Source organism: Corvus kubaryi, unplaced genomic scaffold (genome assembly GCF_017639235.1).
Source record: "Corvus kubaryi isolate FWS band 111438036 unplaced genomic scaffold, C.kubaryi_AGA036_p1.0 37396, whole genome shotgun sequence".
In the NCBI taxonomy this organism is placed as follows: Eukaryota; Metazoa; Chordata; class Aves; order Passeriformes; family Corvidae; genus Corvus; species Corvus kubaryi.
Window position 1 is genome coordinate 25,001,995 of NW_024581135.1, and position 19,295 is coordinate 25,021,289.

General features: G+C 41.3%; 1 protein-coding gene across 1 annotated transcript; it reads left to right on the forward strand.

Moving 5' to 3' along the window:
* The first annotated feature begins 6,877 nt into the window (after window positions 1-6,877).
* On the forward strand, window positions 6,878-18,885 carry LOC121670667 (inducible T-cell costimulator-like). Its single transcript, XM_042041187.1, has 5 exons — window positions 6,878-7,015; window positions 12,612-12,650; window positions 13,941-14,279; window positions 15,738-15,847; window positions 16,438-18,885. The coding sequence occupies exons 1-5, from the start codon at window positions 6,958-6,960 to the stop codon at window positions 16,519-16,521; spliced, it is 630 nt and encodes a 209-aa protein (XP_041897121.1). The 5' UTR covers window positions 6,878-6,957; the 3' UTR covers window positions 16,522-18,885.
* The last annotated feature ends 410 nt before the right edge of the window (window positions 18,886-19,295 follow it).

Below are 19,295 nucleotides of genomic sequence, written 5' to 3' on the forward strand. Positions count from 1 at the left end.
GTTAAAGTCATGTTCTAGAGTAGTCATTTCAATCACACGTTCTCTAGATAATACAGATATCTGATTTATATTTTTTTTTCGTTTTCACTGTAATTATTACTGCAAATTCTTTTTTTTGTGTGGTGACAGCATCCAAGCTAGCTGTAAGAAGTGTGCCTAGACCCCTCCATTACAGTGAGATCCTGAAGCACACCAAAGGCTTTAAGGCTCTGTTTCACTGGGTTAAAAGTGCTCTGGGACAAATAGCAAAGACATCAGAGAGGTTTATAGTCGGCTCCTATCCTCTTGCAGGAGAGAATTTGGTCCCGGGTTAACTCGGTTACTCTGAGTGGCAGCAAACTCTGGTGAGTTCTGTCTGGCCTCGGGGGAGTTCCTCATTCACTCTTCACTACAGCACCTCTGAGACCACATCAGCCACACACTTGTAGTGGTTCCCTGAAAAGTGACTTCTACTCAAACTTCATTACCTCTCGGCCTTTCCCAGCCTGCTGGAAGGATTGTTTTCACAGCTTGTTCTTTCTCATAAAATTAGCAAGAACACATAAACAATGTTCAAATACCTACAAAAAAGACCAACCCCCCTTCTCGGCTATGTCACTTTCAAAGCCTCCTGAGCCCTAAGAAACTTGCTCTGTCCCTCCAAACGCAAGCATTGGCGACACTGACATTGCACTGCTCTCTGCTGTGCGGTTTCAGAATTTCTTTCTGATGAAAATAAAAAAAACCCCAAACCCCTTTAAACATAAAGCCACGTGCACGTGAAGAGGCTCGTGTGGGATTCTAGGAAACCACAGAGAGCAGTCGTACCTTCGTGAGGGCCGAGACCGGGGCCATGCAGGGTGACCCTGAGGGGCTGCACTGCAAGCCAGGAGTTCGGCAGTGCCGAGACGGGGCTGAGAGCGAGCCCCCCGTATGGCACCGGCAGCACGGCCCCATCCGCCATGACCCGGCCCCATCCGCACGGCCCGGCCCGATCCCGCACAGCCCGGCCCCCTCCGCACAGCGGCGCTCCCGCTGCCGCCTCACCCGCCCGGCCCGCAGCGCTCCCGCGCGGCCGCAGAGCCGCCCGCGGCCGGGGGACCCGGGGCTCGCCGGGTTCCGGGGGCTCCGCTGCAGAGCCGGGGTGCGCGGTCACCCGGGGGTATGGAGCTTTCGGCCACGGGTCAGCAGTGCTGCTCCCCGCGTTTCACAGCGTCCGGGTGAGCTCAGCCTGAAAGGCAGCTCTTGGAAACCTCTCCTGCAGAAGGGGAAACAAATCCTTCACCAGGCCCTTGCGGCAGGAGCCCGGCGCTGACACAGCACTGCAGGGTACCCAGCTTTGGTTGTCTTTGCTCCGGCGCCTATCAGAGGAGTGCGGCTGGAGGGAGCGAGGGATCTCACCTTTGCAGGTGGGAGTACTGCCTTCCATAGCCTGCATGTACAAGGCACTTTGTTCCTGTGAGATTCTGAATGACAGACACAAAATAGAGACTTAGTTACATATTTGTGATTTCATTGTTTTTACTCCTCCAAATCCACCAAGGCCTGTGCTGTCTAAGCCTAGCTCCAGTTAACCACTAACAACAATAGTGAAGCCTGACTTGGAGACACTTGAGAAACAGGGTTTCCAAAAGCAGTTTAAGTCAGCTGGGAAAAACATGTGTGTGTCCTCAGCCACTTCAGTGTTTCTAGAAGTCCAAGACAGGGTTGTGCTGCTTCACCTGTCCTTGCAATTTTCAGCATTAACTTTTCATTTATCTCTTATCTGCAAGATTGCATCACAATTTTGGTGACTGTTTCTTTGGAGAAAGTTTCTCTTTGTTACACTGCCAAGGCAGTGGTAGCAAGAGTTTACCTTTAAAAAGTAATCACAACAATGCTGAGATAAAAACCACACCACAAACCCCAAGCATCACCACAGAACATGGCTCTTTCCCTCCTAACTCCTCAAAGGCAGCTGACCAGATAACCACATAGTAGGAGTCCCCACCCTACTGCAAACTTTGAAAGAGCTGGGGTGTGAAAATTTTACAAAACGTGTATAATTTGTCACTGTCACACCTAGGAGAACTCCTATGGTCACCTAGCTCATCTGCATGTATCTGTCATGCACTGCTCCCCCTAGTGCCAGACAGTAACACTCTGGGTCTCCAGGTTTGCACTTCACTCGGGTTTTACGTATTTGCCATCCGTTCTGAAAGACCTCCTTTCCAAACCTAGATATAAGGGGCCCTGTAACAAAGTCCTACACAGCAGCATGTTGGCCATAGGGAACTGCAATGGCTTCAGAAGATCTCCTTCTCCTTCTGGAACACTGCCCATGAACACAGGCTATCTACAACCCTCGTATTTTCCTAAATACCTCCTGCACACTCAGGCATATGCCAATGAAAAGTACCTACTGCTCACAATCCTCTTCCTAGTACAAACTTGAAGGGCAGGAACATGGTCATTACCTTTGTTGTTGGTGTTTTTGAAGACAGTAGACTTTCCCCAGCCAGCCTGTAGGTCTGCAGTCCACACCACCAGCACATGCACATGAGCTCCACTGAGCCCTTTCTATCTACACCCCATATCCTGAAGAAGTGTACGGTACCTCTTTTAGGTAACTGTGCTGCAGGAGGGACAGGGCTGGATACACAGAGGCAGAGAAGTTCCTAAGATCAGACGGAGACTGTCTTTTCCTGGGTGGCTCTCAGTTGCCTTGAGTCAGCCAGTCCAAAACATTAGTCCCAGGATCTGAAGCAGCATTTAGAATCATAGAACAGTTTGGTTTCGAAGGGACCTTTAATCACTATCTAGTCCAGCCCCCCAGCAACAAGCAGGGACATCTTCAACTAGGTCAGGCTTTTTCCAGGGATGGGGCATCTACTGCCTCTCTGGGCAACCTGTTTAGACTTGACTGAATTTCCCACTTAGCGCCTGTTGACTGAATTTATAGGTCAATGCCCTTGCAAGCCTTAGAACTGGGCTAAACTCCTTAATATACTTTTTTCTTCTTCTTTTAGGAAGCTCAGCAGCAATTAAATAATCTCAAGCATCATCCAAAGGAAAAAAAAAAACAAAAAACAAACCCTAAAAAGAAGTTATTAATGGGGTAATTGAGCTTGCATCAAGAAGCAAAGCCACACATAAACCCACCCCAAAGGGGACTGTCTCATTAGATCTGCTCTGCAGGGAGGTCTTTGCCCGACTGCTGAGCTGGCTGGGCTGAGCCCCAGTAGCCTCCACTGGCACATCGATGGAGAGAATATTACAGGATGCCCACAGGCCTGGGGGAGAGATCAGACCAACATATCAGCAAAGGAGGCATCAGAACAAACGAGGGAGCACATGAGCTGCGTTTCAGCTGAAATCTCTACATCCTGAATGACTGCAGCTTGTTTACACACCTAATGGGGAGTGGTGCAGATGGGAAGTGGGATTTAAAGCCATTACAGAACTTTAAAAATAGCACAGTGAAAGTCATTGTTCCCCTTCTCAATTAGGAGGACAGGAAATGGAAACGCATGTGTGTAGAGGCTTTCTGCTCCAGCCCTGAGGGAATGACCTGGAGTCATGAGAATATAGGCCAGATATTGAAGCAAAGAATGAGAAGCAGCAGGAGACAATGGAATATAATTTGTGTGGATAGACTGTAGCAGTCTCTGAAGAAAGAATTGCAAAACATTCTACGGAGAGAAAATTTTTTATTGCTGTGGGCAACTGCTCATTCATGAGCAGAAGTGGAAAACTGCTGGTGAGATGGAATAAGAGCCTTCATTGAACCTTGGTTTCACAGTGAACTATGCAGTATCATTTTGCTAACATGGACATTGTTTTGAGTGATAACAGTAAGTATGTGATTAAACAGAGCAAAAAAATATATACATCATACACACAGGGAAAATCTTTGCTGCATCCTTGGGGAAACTGCAAAAGTGTTGTTTTCCAAGTTACTTGGAGTTAGAAGGGAGAAGTACTGAAGACTGTGTAGTAGAGAATACTGGTGTATGGTCCAAGGGATGAGCAAGCCGGTTTCTCTTTGGAACTGGGTGTACTACTGAACGCATTTTTAAAGGCACGAAAATTCACATAAGGATTTTCCAGTTTGTAAACAGTCAGAAGCAAGATGATAGGAAAAAAAGGAGATTATCACTATAGGGTAGCATTTGGAGTAGGACATGAAGAAAGAATAGGGCATGGGGTGAAGGAGAAGCTACATTCCAGATGGGAGTTACTGCACATGGTGAAAGGAAGCTACTGCTTGAGGAGCAGGATTGTCAGGGACTGGGGGACAGTCAGGTTGGAGGAGGAAAGAAGTCGGCTCTGAGAGGCGTATGTGGATGGGAGAGTGAAAATCAAGACACAGAGAAATGAAATGAGTGAGGATGGAAAAAGGAAACACGTGTTTGTGAGCAAAAATAGTTACGGTCGTGGGAAGCCTGTGGAAACAGACGACTTGTTCCAGGTGTTTAACCGTAACCAACCGTAGTATTTAGAAGAAACACTGCTAAATTGCAGTAACAATATCTTTGTGAAGTACGTAAGTGCTGATAGGGGAGCAAGGCAAAGATGGAAGGATTGAAAGGCAGTGGAAGAGTCCCTGTTGGTGTGGGACTAGAAGGTGAGTATCCCTCACACTGAGTGCAGAGCTAGACTTTGTGTCTCTTCGCTTGTGAGTGTACACTGTGAGTGCCCCAGGCTCTGCCGGCTCATCATCCAATACGCCTGAAATCACTGTTTAGATCAAATTTCAGAGTGCTGCCAAATGTACCCCAAAGTATTCTCTGGGCTTGACCCTTTTGAAATAAAGAGATCAGTGTGTTCTGGCCATCCCAAGTGCCAGGAAGCAGAAAAGGAGAAGGTGTAATTGTTGACTTGAAGCCATAATTATAGTAAAGAGACAGGACTTGACATATACAAACTGGACAGTGAGACTTTCTTCAATTGCGGTAGTGAGATGTATACCAGTTAAGCTATGCTGGTCGCTATTCTTCCCCCAGAAGTGAAATAGATGTGTATTAATCATCTCTGCATTGGTGTAACTGATACCATCAAAGGGAGGGAGGGAAGGAATAAGTTGCTCCAAAATAATTATATTGGTTAAAAAAAAAAATCCTCTGTAACAAAATTACTTTCCTAACAAAATGTTTGAATTTTTAAGAAAGACAACAAATTTTGGAACCCTAACAATACTGATTTCTTTTAAAGCTTGTTTTCATAAAAAAATAGCTAAAACTTTGCACATGGAGTACATTCCCTACACCTTTATTGGCCTTCCCAGTCAGTGACAGGCTTTGTAGGGACCCCTTCCTTGGCGTGCTGTCACCATGCTCTCCCAAATATGTGCGTAGGAGTACTTGACACCTGATTCTCTTCCACCCTTAGTTCTGTAGCAGCAGCAGCTCTTTTTACTGTAAGCTTCTCCAGGGGCCACTCTTAAGTTTATTTGGGGGGCAGTAAAGGTCATCTCCCAGGAGAGGGTTGCTCTGTTCTTTCAGCACTTCCCATTAGTTTTTATGGGGGATAGAAAAGATGATCCTACTTGGAACCTCAGTAGATCCCAACATGGTTCTTAACTTCATAGGCAAAGCTGAGGAGTCAGATGTATGTTTTGTGGGTTTATCATTGTTTGAACCTCCATATACTTTTGGGCTTTAGAAGTAAAAGCATACTGCAGAAACTTTCTCTACTTCGAGTTCCTTAATTTTGGTCTCAGAGACTTGAGCTGAAAATTAAGATCAACACCTGACTTGACTCAGATTTAGCTCTGAATGTAATTTTTAAAATGGCATAGATTACCAGGGCTTTGAAAAGATTTGAAGAAAGTAAAACTCTGCCAATGTCCATGTGAACAGATCTTTAGCAGTAACAGTGAAAGAAATTAAATCACTTTTTGAAGAAGAGTAAACAAGTGTGAGGATTTATTCACACAGTATAAAGTAGGAGTGAATCTGTAACACAGTCCTGTTATTTACCAATTATTTGACCACTACAAGGACTCAACCCTGGCAGTGTCTGTCAGGCACCACTAGCAGTCCTTTGTGTTTTCTCTTTGTGCAATCAGAAATGTGAATGGTATCTAGCATATTGAATATGGTTTATAAGCTGTTTTTCTTGCATATTTTCTGCACTAAAATTAATATTATAGACATAAATAAGCAGCCAGGATTAAATGATTGCAGAACATGTTACCAAGGGTCCTAAAACATTCCCAGAATAAAGATGGATAACAGGCCAGAATAGAGTGTGCTGCACAAAGGCAAGGAAGAGGGAAGGAGAGAGTCTTTTGACCTGAGGCTCTAGGGCACTGAGTCAGATCTCCTCTCACAGAGCCACATGAAGTTTCTCATGAAATTTCAGGCAAAACAAGCCTGATCTCCAGGATGGAAGTCACATTGGAGTGGATCTTTTAGAAGTCACAGGGCTGAAGGGATCTTTCTGCAATTTGGCCATGTTCTTCCCATGAATTTCAGGACCAGGACACACGAGAGACTCCTACCCCATTACGAATGGTTTCCACCATTCCACATAGAGCCAGACCATAAGTTACATAAAACCAGTTGAAACTGGTGGGAAGAAGCTAGGCTGCCAGTTACAAATATGTATGTACTGTAAGTTAATACTAGTTGCTGCCCATGGGCCAGCTGCAGAAGTCTGCTGTAGATGACTGCAGCCTCTCTCGTGATACACTTTACCAGAAAGAGTCTTTGCAAAGTGAACATCAAAAATAACATCAGAAAATCTTTCATCCTCCTGTCTGTGACAGCAAACCATTAGGTAGGAAAAAAATTACAGCATTAAACCTCACAGGTATGAGCAACAGCTGATGCTGACATAGCTATAATGTAGTCAGGGGATCAATGTTAAGTTAACAAGTCATTCTGATTATCTGACAATTTTTCCCAGAGCCCACAAACCACTTCCTTTTCTACCCATGTGTTCTTCCCCATCTTCACAGTAGACAGAAGGCTGATACCTCTGTGTCAGGCAGGCATGAAGGCAGTTGCTGTAACTTTCTGTGTCCTCTGCTTCCAGTTTGAAGCCCTGTACGGTGAGTAACATTTTGGGTTATTCTCCTTGCAGTAGGTGTCTCTATAGAATATAACTTAGCAAATGATGGGAGACAGTAAATGAGGCATGATAGCAAGGGGTTAGAGGAATAAAGGTAACAGCTGCAAAAAGACTGCTCTCAACGTTAATATCGCTAGAGGTGGGGGGAAGAGAACTCCTGCCAGCATAGGGCATTTGCTCTGAAACTAAAAAGTACAAGTTCTCATTGTTTATGGTCTTTAGCTCATCTGCTCAGTGTTACCCTTTAGCTGTTTAGATTGTAGTGTTCCAGCCAGCTTCCCTTGATGGATATAAGATCTCATAGCAGCATGATGGTGAATAATAAGAGAAACCACGTTATCGATATTAAACCAGCTCTCGTTTGGGCAGGGAATTTTTATATAAGGAAAAATGTATATGGCATGGAAAACTAGATGAGATCATTTTGGTGCAGGCTTGAAACACAGACTTAAGAGGAAGCATGGCATTCCTGTGCTGTGTTTGAGAAGGTGACAGCACCAATCTCAGTCCAGCCATAAACATGGATGTAGATTTAACAAGATTCAGTGCTTTATATGAGCTATGCAAAGTAAAATATCACAACTTTATCTGTTACCTCTCTGAAACCTACACATTAATGGATCAGGATGGAAATACAGATAATAACTGATTAAAAAGTCTTTTTTTCCATAAATATTCTGTCCAAGGATTTGTTATGATGCATCATATAAGTAAGATCTGAGATTTAGTGTGAACAGTTGCTAAAAACCATCTAAATATGCTCCTTTGAAGGTCATGCCAAAGGCTATTAAATGCTTCTTTCATACATAAAGAACATAAGCTTTTCAATCAATAAAATCTAGTTTTCAGCTCTTTAGGTAATGCAGATACCTTTTCGAAGGCTAACTAATATATGGATAGTATACTGAGTTTTCAGATAGAATGAAAAGGTGGGGGAAATCACAGGAAAGAGTAATTGTAATCAGTTTCTCTGAAATCACTCCTCTAAAGGGAGTTCTCCTTGCAATGTTGTTCTTAAATCTACTAACAAAAAATCCTTTCAGTTTGGTTCCATACTTCTCACCTAGTCAATTTAGCATGAATACCTGACCAGCATGCTTCTACACATGGCTGAAGCTATCTAGAAGTCCCTTCCTTGTGGGAAGAAATAAGCTGTAATTTCAAGGGTGCAAATTGTTCCATCTGATACCACCATTTCTCCCTTCTTTCTCACTTCCTTCAAATATGGAGGATAGAATTTGGGCAGGGGACTGGGGAAAGGAGATGACAAGAGAAAGAGACTGCCTGTAAGAAGAAATGGTACCTCTCATGTTTTTTGTCGTACAGTGTTCTCAGCATAACTTGTGACCTATGGCTGTAAATAGGTCACAGGCAGTGATACATATGTGTGCATGTGTGCATTATGATTTGAGAACCCAGTTGTGATAAAGAAATAGTTCATAAGAGCAGGGAGCCTCTCTGTTGCCTGCAGAGAAACACGGGCAATGGGATTCTGGAGTACAGAGCTGTAGGCAGGATTCCATAGCACTTGTGGCCCTTGCTATGAAACACTGCACATGAGCTTTTGCACACCAACATTTGCAAAGCATCATCACTCTTCACCCACGGATCTCCTGTTGTCAATACAGGAGGAAACCACGGTAAATTCTTAGAAGGGCTTCTGAAATGTTATCAACACTGGCTGTTGTTTCCATGGTATATTTTATAAGAATTTTGCTATTTCTCAACATAAATTATACCATAGAAATAATTCAGATTAAAGATGGCTTCCTAGAATAATTCTAGCTTTGCCCTGAAGCACTCTTTCCTCCTTAATCCTGGATTCTTGAAAGATAGAAACATGTTAGTTTTAGGCATATGACTAATGACACTAAATTGACAGTGTCATCTTTCAGAGTGGCTTGAAGGGTCAAAACTATAGCAACTTAAAAACTGTATGTAGTTTCATTATACATTTAGTATGAACAAAACAAATGTGTTTGTTGTAAAGGTGGCGCCTGCAATTTCCTTGCTCATTTTCAAACGCAAACACACACAAGTGAAATTACGCTTGTTCTTTTCATCAGCTAGTTAGTTTTCTGAGAGCTGGGGCAGATAATACAAACAGCAAGAAAACCAAGTAACAGTATTCTGTTCTACCCTAAACCCCAAGTTGAAAAGTGATTGAAAGTGGTTTCTACACTTCTGTTAGGACCAAAATGCGTAACGGATTGGTGATGTTTTCAAATAGTGCTCTGTCTGCCAAAGAGCTACTAGAAAGCTCAAAATTTCAATCCCATTAAAATGAAAACAACACATTTTCCATTGTCCTTGGTATCCAAGCGCACTACCATTGAAATTCCCAAACTTCTGCCAAAAGTCTTTCCTGCTGCCCTGAAGATGAAATTGAGACGGAAATGTACGTAACTGTAAATACACTTATACACGAATGTACACACACTCTCCTTCAGAGTTTAACATAACAAGATGTAACTTTCATACACATGGTAATCTCTTAGATTTATATCTAAACCACAATATTTGTCTTGGCACTCTGCTTCACACCAGGTGAGCCAGGAACAACTCCATGCAACTCCACATTGTGACACTGTTAGGAAAGAAACTAAAGATTTGTTTCCTCTTGTCTCAAACCTTTGTATGCAATTGAATTATCTCTTCTATGAAAAATAACAAAACAGAATCTTACAGCCACATGTAAGCATTTTTACTGCTGAACCAGTGGAAATCTTCTGTTCAATTTCAGCAATACCATAATGTAGACTTTTATTCACATATTTTTGATGTAGAATTAGGGAGAATTAGTCAGTGAATCTCTCAATATTATTGGATGTTTAAACCCCAGTTTCCTATCTCACATCCCACTAAATGTACATGCATTCTGACTGGAGCTTGGCAAGAAACATCCCAAATGTGTCTGGCCATTAACAACAGAGTGCTACAGGTCCACATGATTACCCCAGGAATGAACGAGTACAAATGGGCACAGCAGATCAGCAGTTAGGCACAGGGAGGGGGAATGAGCAACTTTTTAGTATTCAGCAAGTGCATTTAAATTAGGAGCTGATCTGGAATAACTAGTGAGCTGGAAATTTATATCAGCTCTCACCCATTGTGGTCATCCATGTGGACAATTTTGTGTTTTAATCTCAGGCACTGTTAATCTAATTCTAAAATGTGCCGCCTTTATCCTATGCTAAGCACACTCTTCTACACGGGCGCTTGTTTCAGAGGAATACTAATTGCATCGCGTTTACCAAAATGCTCATTCAGAGAAATGTATTACTGAGTCTTTCTTGAAAACAGGCATTTTAGGCTTCTGGGTTGGAGAGAATACAAAACAATCTTTCAGCTTGCCACAAGGTCATATGAACTAAATGCTTAATGACCTCTCTCTGCCCTTTTCCATTAAAAACAAGGATTAAAATCATGATCTGTGACAAACATTTTAACCCACATGGTATGAAAGGGCAATTTCATTAGCTAACAGTCAAATTGAATTCTCAGAGACAAACAGAGAAAACAAATTTGAAGTTGATCTTTAGTGCTCAGAGTAGGGTTGTCCCAGGCTCCTCTGGGACATGGAAGGAATATGGCACCACTTGGCTCTGTAGCTGCCCTGACAGAGTCAGCATCTGCCTTTCCCCTCAGATGACCAGTGACAAATGTAGAGGTTTCAGCTCCAGGCAGATGCTTCTTAAAAGTATCAGATTACCTTATGCATTCATCTTGCTCCCTAGCTTCTGCTGTACATGTGGTTTTTTCTTCCATTCCCTAAATAATTTGTTGGCTGTTTGGCCTAATTTTTAAGGTATGTGCTACCAAACTACTGATGTCAAACTACAGAGCATTTTAAATGACCTTTATCTCAAATGCTGTTCTCATAGCAACTGTTTTCTTTCATCATGCAACGTATAAGTAATTAAGAATTATTTCTTTGTTTGACCTTTGCTTTCAGCTTTTCAGACTATATAACATTTTAAGGGTTTGCACTTTCTGTCTGTTCCTTCAGTGGTTCTAGAGCTGTATTCCACTGTGGCTTGGCAAGTTGTGTGATTTCTCTGCCTTGTCTTCACACCAGTTGTGTGTTTTCTCTGCCTTATCTTCACAGAAGATGCTAAGTACCTTGTCTGTTATCATACACTTAAGTAATAGTCCTGAGAGAAGTACAGATATTAGAACTGTCACTGAATTAGATAAGGGCGCTGACTGTGCACAGTAAACCAGGAAGAATTTGATAACTAGGAAAATGGTAAATCAATCAAGAAGGGATAACAGTTTCTATTGCTCTCTGAGCATCGCAAAGTGTCTTCCAGAAATCTATTAGCTTCTGTGTCACACTAAAAATATTTTAAATGAGTATCATTCATTTAAATGCCCTTGCCAATGGCAGTAACTGGGGAGCCAGAATTCAAAGAAGGAAAAAGCATGAACACTAAAAGATTGAAAGAGTTGAGATCGTACAAAGGTACCCAAAAGAGAATGATCCTATGTTTCTGTGCCCATACAGGCCAAATGTCAAAGATAACAGGTGCCTTGGAAAAAAAAGATTATTTGTTATGCAAGCCGTGCAATACCTGGCACAGCTGGGGACCTACTCTGTGTGAATCTAGACTACCATGTAGCAGTAACAAGAATAGGATAGTGCATCAAAGTCTCTAAGTATTTGCCCTGTATTTCCTTAGCATCATAAAATCCTGTTGTAGGTACATTTCATTCCAAGCAGCATCCGAAGAACTTACTCAGGCTACCAGAAAACAGGAAAAGCAGATAGAGTTTTTTTCTGTTTGTCTGTCTACTTATCTGAACATTTAATTTTAGGGCACTGCAAAAAGAAAAATTCTAAATGAAACACTATCAGACTGTGCTGTGTTGCCAGTACTATTAACCAATCCAAAGTGTTGCCATACTGTATGGTGATTGAGGCAGCAGTTTAAAAAACAAAACCAGAACAATTATTAAAAACGTGTCTGTGTTCTGGTATGAAGGTCACCTATGAAGAATGAGAGAAAAAGTTGCTATTGGAAAAGGAACTAAACCATATGCATTGCTTGAATGTTTTCTGGCTGTATGTATTGGAACATTGTCCAGATAATTATAACATATTTCGATGCAGTGTTAAGCAGTGGGGGAAGCAGAATAAACCTTGATGGAAATGAATAATTTGGTCTGGGAAAAATATAATGCTGGCTCATTGCAAAATCAGGATTCATGAGAAATCAAAAGTATGCTTTTTATTTTGGGCAGATTTCCTCGGTATCTTGGTGAAAGTTTTACTTTCATATCAGTTCTATTTCTGAAGTACACATATTACTTTGCAGAGGTGTTTTAAGAATTTGTGAATGTTATATGTATGATCAATATAAATGCTTGCCTTGGGCATTTTCTTTCTACTTTGATTTTTGTATTTCATCATTTTATCATATCATATGACTTTAGAGTGTAGCACAGAAAGGATCAGATAGGATAATGATACAAATTTAAAAATAGCTTCAGCATCTTAACATTGCATGGCTCAACCCCTGTTTCTGCATTGCTCTTCTTGAATTTTAAACAGAAAACAATTTTGTATTTTTCAGGAGTTGACAGCTGCTCATCATGCCTGTGCAAAAATATAGGTAAGATGCATTTGCCTAATTTGGTTTATGGTTTTAAGTGCCTCTCTACATCAGAAAATACTGCCCTTGAAGAAAAAACTCTCTTTTTTTATTGCACATTTAAACATATTTTTGTCTGAGGGAGTTTTCTGTGCTATTGGTTGCTGACTTTACAAAATCAAATTGTGAGGTAGCAGGACATCTTCGGTCAGTTTACTTTCTTTGCTTCTCCAAGAAGTTTGTAGAATGAGAGTTGTACAACATCTGAGAGTTTTTCACAGAGATTTTGGGAAGGTCAAATGTGATTTCTGGCTTTCATGAGGGTGCACACACAGAGAGACATTTGTCCTCTATGCCTTCCATTATTTGAGCGATAACGGTTCTATAACCATCTAAGTAATTAGGTTGAAACTTTTTGTCATGCCTCAAATCACAATCTATGCCACAAAGACAAGTCAGGTCCTGTGGTTAAGGCAGTTATGTAGGAGCTTGGGGTTCACATCCCATTTTAAATTTTCAGCTACATCATCAAACTGGCTGGGTGGCCAAGCCCAGAGAGTGGTGGTGAATAGAGTTACATCCAGCTGGAGGCCTCTTAAAAGTGGGGTTCCTCAGGGCTCAGTTTTGGGGCCATTTCTGTTTAATATCTTTATCAATGACCTCAATGAGGGCTGCATCTTCAGTAAATTTGCAGACGACATCAAGTTAAGTGGATGTGTTAGGTTTAGTTGTGGGCTTGGCAATGCTAGGTTAATGCTTGGACTTGATGATCTTAAGCATCTTTTCTAATCTAAATGATTTTATAATTCCGTGTTCAGTAGGGTACAGATTATGAACCATAACCCAGAGATAATTATTATCATCATCACCATCTTTGTCCCAGCTGTTTTATCTGTGAATAGGACAATCTGACACTGAGGCAGGGATTACATGTCTATACAGTGTTTGGTCCAGGGGGCCTTTAAACAATATCTAGTAACTGATACTGTAAGTAATATTAATAACTTTATCATTTACTAACTTTAGTAGCAAGTAATATTATCAAGGTCACTGATCTAATGCTAACAGTAACCTCCTTAGAGCTGATAATAGGCCAGGTCTCATTTATTTTATCAGTAATGTCTGACACAACCAGAATGATGAGCTGGTATCTCATCATGAGGGCTGCTTTCCACAACCAGACCATTCTGAGTACCTACATGCCTTAAATTACAATCACATGGTTCATTTGTTTTGTTTAAATGAGTTTCATAGCACTTTAAGGATTCTTTTCACTGCTAGGTGAGTGACTAACTGTTGTCATGTCTTCAGATCAGCCCCATGTCTCTGATCCCCAGGTGATGGTGGAATTTGAAAATGGAAACTTCAATTTCACATTCCCCAACCCCAAAAATGTGAGCGAGTTCAGCATGACCCTCTTCAAAGGGAGTGAAAAGAAGAAAATCTGTGCACTCCATTTGAGCGAAGAGAGAGTTATCGCCAAGAGTAATGTCAGCTATTGTCAGACACAGAATTCAAGAAGCAGCACCACTTTCATTCTTAAAAATCTGGAAAAAAAAGATATTGACATTTATACCTACTGCCTGGAGATATTCTTACCCCCTCCTTACATAGATTGCTGTCTGAAAGAAACCTATTTGTACATCCAAGGTAAGTTTACTTCTCCCCTCACTTCAGTTTACTGATAAGTAGATGTTGGGCATAGCTATGCTGCAGTGAATAATGTGACTTGAGTTTGCACAGCTAATTACCAGGCAGCTTAAAACTACTTAGCAGGGGGCTGGTAACAGTGGAGCTGTGTTGGCAGACTACTCAGCATGTCCTCTCCATATTTATTCATCTTCTTGGGCAGGTTTTGCAGGCCATGCTGAGCTTTGCATATTGGTGGTGGTACCCAAGTTAGCTTGACTACAGCTTCTAGAATACTGCACTCTCACCTTTGCCTGCAACAGCAATTTGCCTTGTCCATTTTTCAAGCTGCTGAATATAAATGTTAAGATTAGGTTTAGCCAGTGGGAAAAAGATCCATTCTGAGAGCTATCTTCATATGCCTAGGATTAAAGAAAATCAGTTGTCAATATCCATACTAGCTGTGGTATATGGAACTCTGTGATGCCATTGAGGTGTGAAGAAGATGGTGTTCATCTCTCTGAAGCAGACCTTCAGCTTTAGAGCCTTCTTAGAGCAGAAGAGATACATGACTGCTGAGAATTTTTGGCCATTTACTGAGAAGGGCTTGGACTAACTCCAGAAGACTAACTGCCCAGGCTTTAATTTTGACCTGGATTTCATTCAGTGGCTCTTCGGTATACTAAAATGAAAGGGTTAATAGTGGTTTGACTCACACCGGTTCTTGGTTCTCCATACAGTTCAGTTGCAACATGGTACTGCCTGTTGTCCTTCCCTTGCTTTCTTTTTCTCTCTCCCAGCACCAGGAATAAAGAAAGATAGAAGCTGAAATGCTAAGGCAATTACATGGTTGGGTCAAGTTATCTCTCAATCCTCTCTGAATTTAAAAACCTTCTCAGACTCAAGCTGTGACATTTGGTTTTGTCTGCAGTTTCCATTTCCACTTTTATGGATAGCCAGATGCTCGGAGTTTTTTCTAAATGTTTCACACCCTGTCATATTTTCTCCCAGATCTGGGCAAGGGTAATCTGGAGTACCTCAGCTTGCCTTCCTATCCAAACACGACTGCCAAAATCTATCCTTCTTTTGTCCAGGCTGCCCTTTAAATCACCTGTGGTACTTACTGCATATAAGCTTAAACCTTGTTCAGATCTGAAACACCATGTTGGAGGTTAGGATTTTTCTGTTTTTTTTCTTTTTTTTCCTCAGCATGTTCTCAAGCCTGGCTTGGTTTCTTTTCAGTCTACACTTTCAGCACTGTGTACCAACAGTTTCACCTCCCTTCCTGAAAAAATGCCATCTTCTGCTTCCTGCTGAATACACTTTTCCAAGGTGGCAATTCACCTCAGGAAAATCCTTCTTCAGAGTTCACTTTTGCTAATTTATTTATATGAAGAGGGAAAAGAATTTGAAGTTATCTGTTGAAGGCAAAAATGAAAATTATCAGTAATGCCTTTTTTTTTTTTGCCTCCTCATCAGATAAGGAGGACTGCTTTTCACTAGGACTTGTGTCATGGATAATTATTGGCCTGATCATTTTTGCCATTTCCTGTGTCTTCTGTGTTGTAGCCTGTTGCTTAAGGAACAAGGTAAGCAAGAATATGAGAATATGCAGAACCCTCCTTCCAAAGGTCATGGGTGGGGAACAGGCACATACTCACTCAGCATGTGCTCGGTTTTTTGACAAAAAGACTGAGTTGTTCATTTACCACTGGAATTCAAGTAATTGATGACAGCAGCTCAGATTTAATTTTTCTAAGACGGAATTGTTTATTGATTTAATGGTTTGGAACCAAAGGAAAGAGGAGAAATGCTGCACAGGTCAGCAAAATTACTTTTTTGCTCTAAGCAGTTCACCTGATTGTTTTCTTTAAGGGAAAACAATCATCAGTGGAGCAATTCCAGCACTGTTCTGCTGCAAAACCACTTAAACCAAGAACTATTTGACTCAGGAAAGAAGGAAGACCATGGACATTAGCTATTCTTTTGGGCAATGTGTGTTTTTTATTTTCAGTTTGTTTTATTCCAAGTTTTCTATGTGAGTTTGACCTGTCTATTCTGACCTTAATGTTCCCACTGAAAACAGTCAGAATAACTGCCCTACTTAATGAGCAAAGGCAGGAGGGGCAAAGGTAAGTGACCACAAATTAAATTCATGACATTTTCTCTCTGTTGGCAGAATCAGAACTCCAACTCCCATGAGTACAACAGTGAATACATGCCCATGGCAGCACTGAATGCAGCTAAAAAACCAAGAATCTGAGGTTGTGTTAAGTCTAGTTGTACTTGTACCTCTACTTGTGTCTGTTACAAGGCTTTCTCTGGGAGGGAAAGAACTGCTTGCTGTCTCTGCCATTGATTCTAGGTGGGTGGGTGACTGGGTGGGACTGTTACAATAGCTTCTTAATGGAGTTCATGTTGCCATGTTGCAGGAAGACAAAATTAAAAGCAAAATCTCTGGAAACCTATTGAGTCATAACGGTGGGCTGTTTCCTAGAAATGCCACCGCTTCACATCTGTGCAAAGTACTGATCTTATGCATGAGGAAGAGGTATAAAACTGTTCTGTTCAGATTCTTGAGATGATGCATGGCACGCAAAATCTCTGTGGTGAAGCGATTCACTAGATTTACTGAGTGTTACTGGCTAAGGGCAAATATTCTGCAGAGAACGAGGAACTTCCTAACTACTTAAGCCCTACAGAAGCTACTACAGAAGCAGATTTGGATACAGAACAGAAGCAGAATTTGGACTGATTCAGACATATGGTCTCCATTAATATTCTAGGTATAAGTTGCTTGTGGTGTGAAAATTTTGGAAGCGGAGTTTTCCAGCTACTAGAACCTGGACAATGGGAAATCAGCATTTCTCCACCTTTCCCAACCTCCCTTAGCTCTTGTGATGGCCCTGTACTCAGTCATGTGACACCCACTGTAGTACTGTTCTGAGTTGTGTTTTGCTCTAGCCTTGTTTGTGAACTGGCACCCTGCCTGATCCACTGACTCGGACATGAAATGGTAACAATGTGTTAAAGATGTCAGCTTTTAGTTGAAGAAAATGTTAGATTCCTGTAGTGCTGCTACAGAGAGAACTTTTATTTTCTAGTCTCCTTTATGATAAACTTTCCACTGAGAACAACAAAAAAATACTACCTCCAAAGCCAATCCTTTGGTACAGCCATACTGCCATGTATTGCACATGCCCTTTTGTTAGGGTTAGTTTAGCAGGGGAACAAAACCTGAGAGAGTATAGCAGAGACTTCTCTGTGACACACTACCTCAGGTTATGTGCATCTGCATTTTTCATATTTGTGGTATCAACACATCTTTGCCATTCACATTTTGGGGCTCCTCTTATTTAACTAAATCCTGAATGTTTTTACTAACAGAGGAATATATTACAAGATGAATATATTGTAAGACTGCAATTGCTCCTTAGCTCAGTTCAAACTTACAAGATGTGTCCCTAAACTAGGAGGCACGATCTCTCCTGTTGATGTCTTGCAGCACAAACACAACACAGTCCTATGGCCAGTATATTCATGGACTCTGCATTGCAATTACCTTCCTCTTGTGGTTTGATATGAGACCTTTACAACTTCCCCAGTGGGTTTAATGTTTACTTGACCTGCCTCAAATTGCTCAGAACCTTCAGTATGAACGAAATGATCAATCCTTCATGCTCCATGTGAAATCCATCAAAACTCTGACCATAAATGACCAGCTGTGAATCCAGCCTGCACATCTTGCCAGAGACCTTTGGGCTGCTGGAACCAGAGCAGTACAATGATTCTGAACCTCTTTGTAATACTTTAAAATACCCAAATATTGGTCAGAGGACACTATTGAGAAAGATACATGGCCTGCTTGTCTGGAAAACAGAAGGCTGGTTTCAAATTTGATGGGGCAAATGGGGACAAGGAGGAAATAAGCTGGTACATCAAGAACAGGGTTCTCCTCAAGAAACACCCGGACACCCTGAAGTACTGCAGATAGAAGGTGCAAACTGCTAACTGTGACATTAAGCAAAGGAAGATGAGTAAAGCACCAAATGTGGTGGGGATTGCCAATTGCACAGCCCTGCTCGGATAACCAGCTCCTAGGCAGAGATGGAGAGGGGAACCCTGGTGTGTTGGGTCACATTACATTCTCTCCCACCATTCTTTGACAAATTACCTGACCTCCCCAGCAAACTAAGCATGCCTCTGTACATCCATAAATACATTGATCTCACCATTTTAAAAAAAAATTCATGAAATTATTGTGTTTGAAAATTATTGGTGAATATATCTAACATCTACTACCTATGAGAAGAACTGGATGCAAGATCCTATGTAAGAGTGGAGAGTCCTATCCCCTAGAATTTTTCACCAGACTGAGAAGGAAATTCAAGAAATTAAGAGTTTCTGAAAGAAGGAAAAACTTGAGGTTTGCCTTGGGGTGCTGCTGGATAAAGGACAAATGATGAAGGTCTGAACAAGGCAGTTCAAAATACATACATCCTGCACTGGAGAGATAAATGATTTATACTCATTATAACAAAGCTTGTGGAAGTCTCGGGTTCCATTACTCCTTTCTTTTTGGAAAAAGATGTATTTTTTCTTAATAAAACTTTTTTTTATTATGCTATATGTGTCCATAAGAATGTTCATGCATGTATGCTTGTCATGTGAAAGAATTAAGCTCAATAATATCCACAGCACAATGGGGAGGCAGTGCAGGGCAATTTATCCTTGTATAGCATTTTAGTGGGAAACAGGAAAAGGACTAAGGAAAAAAAAATATTAAAAAACTGAAACCCAGAAATTTGGACCTGTTTCTAGGCAGTGAGGTAATGACACTATTTGCATGTGTTTATTTCCTTTTATTTGCATGAGAAAGTGTTTTTTTCATATTATTCCATATCTTGTTCCTTTCCTTTAATCTCTTATGCAGTATGCTTATAATGTCCCAGATTATTCTGGGATATTTTTCAATTTCCTTCTGCCATTTTCCAATACCTCCAAATCAAAAGGAGCTAGAAGAAGACAAAGGATGAC